Source organism: Sinocyclocheilus rhinocerous, unplaced genomic scaffold (genome assembly GCF_001515625.1).
Source record: "Sinocyclocheilus rhinocerous isolate Xijiao unplaced genomic scaffold, SAMN03320098_v1.1 scaffold1222, whole genome shotgun sequence".
Lineage (NCBI taxonomy): Eukaryota > Metazoa > Chordata > Actinopteri > Cypriniformes > Cyprinidae > Sinocyclocheilus > Sinocyclocheilus rhinocerous.
In genome coordinates this window covers 198,776-204,176 of record NW_015640234.1, presented here as the reverse complement: position 1 = coordinate 204,176, position 5,401 = coordinate 198,776, and the positions used below count along the sequence as shown (strand labels likewise).

The window sequence follows — 5,401 nt, the reverse complement described above, 5'->3', positions numbered from 1 at the left end:
AGCAAGTTTATTGATTCTGTGGAGTGCATCCAAACACACAATAATAAGTGAAATAATTTTTTTAAACAAAGTCCTTTCAAACAGAGCTGAAATATCATTCCTCAATACTACTCTCAGAGATCTTCAGAAATACTTTGTAGAGAAAAGTATATTATTTCCTTTCATATGGTTACAGGTGAAATTATATATGATTTTTAGATATATATATATATTTTTAATTGCACAACATACAAAATAGATGATGCATTAAATACATATTTACTGTAATGTGCTATATAAGGGATGAAAGCCAGTATTTTCCCAACCAGTTTGTGAAAATATATTTTTAATCCAGTTGGAGCTCTAGCAGTTTTATTAAAAAAAAAAAAAAAAGCTCAAAGTTTGTTGAGTTCAGGTGCGTTTGAGGTGATCGCTGAGCTCATCAGACGGAGGAGTTGGCCGTGGTTTCTTCAGGAGAGCTGCTGGGCAGTGCTGAGTCTAACTCCGTCGCAGACACAGACTGACTCAGCTCCCTCAGCGAGCTCTTGGTGAAGTTCAAACATGACCTCCTCACCAGTTTACGCACCTTCTTGGTTAGCAGTACGTACAGAATCGGGTTGACGCAGCTGTTGAAGAAGGCCAGGCTGGTGGCGAGTGGGAAGCCCACGATGAGCACAGAGTGCAGGTAGGTGGTGTGATGCATGCTCAGCTCCATTAGGCTGAACGTGTGAAACGGCACCCAACATAGGAAGAAAGCAAGAATCACAGCAGAGACGGTTCTGGAAAAGCTGGTCAAACGTACCAAGTTGGACTGGCGCATCTTAATAGCCAGCAGCACGCCGCTGATGGTGATGGTTGCAAACGGAAGCAGAAAGCCCACGACGGTGCGCAGCGACACCATCGCAATGTGCCTCACCGCTACCATGTGCTTGCTCTCATCGTGAAAGTTATTAAAACACACAACCTTCCCGTTATGCTGGATTACGTCACGGAATATCAAGGCCGGACAGCTTAGACAGCAGGACGTGATCCAAATCAGCGCACACACCCACCAGGCCCTCCGGATGTTTCGGTACCTTTCCGACCAGTTCAGGTGGACCAGTGAGATGTAGCGATCCAAACTCAGGACGGTCAGAAACAGCACGCTGGCATACATGTTCATGGTGCACACGAATGAGTTCAGCTTGCACATGGTCTTCCCGAAGAGCCAGTGAAAGTCTCGCAGCACGTAGTCAATGGAGAATGGCAGGAAAAGCACAAACACAAAGTCGGCGATGGCCAGATTCTGCAGCCAAATGCTGTTCACAGTCCGTTTGCTTTTGAAGGCGGTCACCCAGATGACCATGCCATTCCCAATTACACCCAGAGTAAACGCCAGGCTGTAGATAATCACTGATATGATGTGAAGAGCTTCTCTCTGAGTGTAGCCTCCAGCCTTGGTCTCCTCTACATATTCATAATCCATGTATTCATAAGTGTCGTTTACATAGTCCCCGTCTTCTTGGGTCATCATTCTATAGACAAAATAGGAAAGAAAAACCACAAATAAGAGCTCTTTAATATCTGTTTTAATGAGATTAAATGGAGATTTTTGCTTAAAGGTGATGTTTGTATTAAATATTTTTCCTTGATCACTCCCCCGCTTGCCATTGGTCGGTTAAACAGTTAGCCCCGCCCCAATCTCACACTATTGGTTGAGTCAATGTGGCTGTGTTGGGCTGCTTGGAACGTTCAAGCAAACAGACAACCTAGGCTCATTCGAGAAACATGCCTGTGGCGATATTTATGCAAAATGATATTACGTTGCTTCTTGCACGTTTTGCGACACTTTCAAAGTGAAATATCTAATGAGTGAAATTAAAAGCATTTTCATTTGCAAAACAAATGAATGTGAATCCTGCAACGTATTATTACGTTGGTTGCTGTACATAGTACACTGATATTTGTATACTTACTACATAAAGTATACTTAAAAATATACTTGAACTTTACTTAAGTATACTTACTAAAATCAACTTGAAGTATACTACTTTTTGGTAAGGGTATAGTAAAATTTTGGAAAAGTAAAAGTGAGTGGCGAGAGAAGGGTAATGATAGTGTTAACAAAAGCAAACATGAGATCAATCATGCCATTTTAGCTTGTTTTTATAAGTTTTTTCATGACTTGTGTTTCATGGTACTCGTACCGAGTGCAAGAGTCACATTGTACCAGGTGAGCTACTGAGCAAGTTTACTATGTCAGAAATGCATCTAAATGTATTAGTTTAGAAATCATGGTGAAAGTGTTTTGAGGTCATAACATAGTAGTGAGCAAGGGATCTCACAAACCATGTAATCATTTTTGTGAAAAAGAATATAAGTTGTTGGTGTTTTACTGCCTCTAGAGTTCATTTCACCTGGAAACAGCAGTGAATTCTGAATATATGTATGTTTTTGGAACAATATTTTGATAGCACCACAGCCAGGGTGTTTACTCTTTTCAGGGTCTTTTCAGAATCAAAATACAAATGGTTAACTTGCAATTGACTCTAGTACTAAACATTAAATGCTATTTCAACGTTATAAAAATACACACATTTCAACAATGTTTCAAACTGTATTTGACAATCAAAAGTAAGATAATTTTTAGTTAAATTCCTTTTTTAAATCATTACTTTTACTGTCTCATTTGTATCTATTTTTATCCCTTCTAAGAGATTTTAAAGGAAAATATAATAGACAAAGTCGGCACATAGTCGAAACATAACAGGTATCCAATAAGGCACCTGGTAATTGTAACGGAGTCTCTCTACTTTATGTCTACAACATGAAAATATTGAAGATATTATTATGATGGCATTTTCTCTGAGTAGGCCTAGACTGAAATTGATCCCAGATTTTGCAACTAACTTGGCGCCTCAATCCACACGCACTTTGAAAGACATTTCAGAGTTTTATAGAATTACCTGACAGCGTCCTGCTCACCGACTTCAGCTCCTCTGCAAGAATTCCTGTGTCGATTTCACAAAAAGATTTGTGATATCCCTGATGGGTGTTTCCCTGTTATTGTTCCCAGAGTAGAATGATAGACAGAGAGGGAGAGAGAGGGTAAGAGAGGTATGAGTGAAAAGAAAAGACGTGGACTGAGTCTGGAACTTCCACACACACACACACACACACACACACACACACACACACACACACACACACACACATTTTTGTCCCTTCATAAAATCATTGCTGTGTTTTGTTTTGCCAGCATGCATTGCACACAGAAGGTTTTTATGATACAACTCTGTCACTAACTCACAAACCTCTCACTCAAGAGGAATGTTTCACTGCAGGATCTTTCCAAATGTGCTTCCAGGGGACATTATGATCCTAATGAGAGATATATGATCATTCTCTCTGTTGTGACCTGTGTGATCTGTTAATAAATGTGCCTGCAGTTACAGTATGATGGGGTCAACATAAAGCAGCTCATGTCACAACTGAGCTGTCATCGCATGAAAATGGTGCAATGAGCAACAGCTGATATAATATTGCAATTATGCCACACCACTGCAGAATGAATCAAAACTTGAACAATAAGGGCAGAGATGTTTTCATAGCTTGCCCTGCAACATATAACTGGTTTCAGTTACAACCAAAACAAGCTTTTATAGTCTGATGCCACTGAAGCACCTTTTCAAGTCTCTCAACTTTTTATTCACTTGTAGTTCTTTACAAAACCATTATGACGAAAAATCCATATACCAACATCTAATTAATCTAGACCTTCAATAACTTTTGACTCCAAAGCAACATAAAACTCAGAAATGCTTCGTTAAAAGAAGACGGGTTTTTGCCAAATTAAAGGGCGATAGAAAAAGGTACTTTCATCGTGTAATGAGTGTAATGAATTTAGTGCGTCTGTGGTAACTGTTAACTTACAGTTCATAATCAGAATACACTTTTATAATAAACTAGTGAAATAAACAAAAATATACTGTAATAAAAACGTCACCACACCTTGTTTGTTGTCGAGGATGTTGTTGTTCGCTAGAGTAGGTCGCAACACCCCAAAAGTTTACGCAAATGTTTCCCCCGTTTGTTGGAAGTTGTAAAGCCGTGTAAATTGTCCTCATATACTAACAGTCGTTCGGTGGAGACTTCACACAGTCCCGAGAGCTGATAAATGGACTCATGCACTGACCGGAGCCGATATTACAAAGAAGCGACTGTGCGCACGTTCCCCTCTCTCTCTCTCTCTCTCTCTCTCTCTCTCTCTCTCTCTGGTCAAGAGTAGTTTAAAAAGATTTTAATATATGTTAGTGCTGGTGCAACATTATGTTTTCTCCTCTTTTCATCTGTCTTTTTAGTTTATGTGCCTTTTTTAGATAATGTTCGACTTTATCCATATCAAAAAAAAAAAAGGCTCTGCTATTGTCTGATTAAAAGTGATTTATTAAGTTAAGTTATTATATTACCTGCTATAATAATATGAACCCTTTAGGTGTAAAGAAGGGTACTGCTCCAGTGACAAGCTCTTGTACCCTTAAAGGTACCATTTTTGCACATATGTTGTTCTGACAGTGTAATGACCAGTTAATACATTTACAGACCTCTAGTCTCTTACTTTAGTAGATACTACAGCAGTTAGACCCTTCACAGTTCTTTCAGTGTATACAAATGACCTGCATATGTCTATGGTTTGTAATCAGCTCTAATCTTCTGTCAAAACCCAGTCCTAGATCTATGTTTTTGGGCAACCACTGCCCCCTGCTGCAGTTCAGTAATGGCCTTACATGAACAGGATGTGTATGCTATTTAATTCAAACCTTAAGGGATGCCTGTGAGTCACTTCCTATGCCTTGGCATAGGAACTACAGATGAAAAGCTAAACTTAAACAATAGGCCTTTATGAAATCTGAACACTATGCTATTCATAAAAATCAACATATTTCCCCACCATTTCGAAAAACATTTGTAAAATATTTTACCTTATTGGTTATGCTTTCAGCTACTGATAAGTGTCTAATACCTACACTGTCAAAAATGACCGTGAATTTAACGGTAAAAGACTGTAAAAATGCTACAGTAAAAGCCTGTTAAATGGTTAACGGTAAATTCCCCTACTATATACGGTGAAAAACTGTATTGGACATTACATGTATTGGACATTAATTTTACGGTAGTATACCATTTATGGAAGTGAAAAAGACTGTATAATTTACAGTGAATAACCGTAAATTGACATTCCCAGAATTCCCTGCGTTACATTTCAAATTTGATGTTTTTTTGTTGAAATAACTACGTTTCTTCTTAGTTTTTTCTTATCAGTTTTGTATATTAGGGTTGTGTGTTACACCTAATGTTGTTAAATGAATGTTAATTGCATTATTTCAGTTTCATGTGTGTTACCATGATGGTGTTTAGCGTTTGTGTGAATGACACTATGCAC

At 38.5% G+C, this 5,401-nt stretch overlaps 1 protein-coding gene across 2 annotated transcripts; it reads right to left on the bottom strand.

Moving 5' to 3' along the window:
- Nucleotides 1-274: 274 nt before the first annotated feature.
- Nucleotides 275-4,183, bottom strand: cmklr2 (chemerin chemokine-like receptor 2). Of its 2 annotated transcripts, XM_016568623.1 has the most exons (3): nt 3,970-4,047; nt 2,925-3,018; nt 275-1,493 (listed from the first exon to the last, which is right to left on the bottom strand). In XM_016568623.1, the coding sequence occupies exon 3, from the start codon at nt 1,490-1,492 to the stop codon at nt 422-424; it is 1,071 nt and encodes a 356-aa protein (XP_016424109.1). In that variant the 5' UTR covers nt 1,493; nt 2,925-3,018; nt 3,970-4,047; the 3' UTR covers nt 275-421. The 2 variants fall into 2 exon arrangements, with proteins under 2 accessions (XP_016424109.1, XP_016424108.1); XM_016568622.1 differs by lacking the exon at nt 2,925-3,018 and having other exon boundaries at nt 3,970-4,183.
- Nucleotides 4,184-5,401: the final 1,218 nt, after the last annotated feature.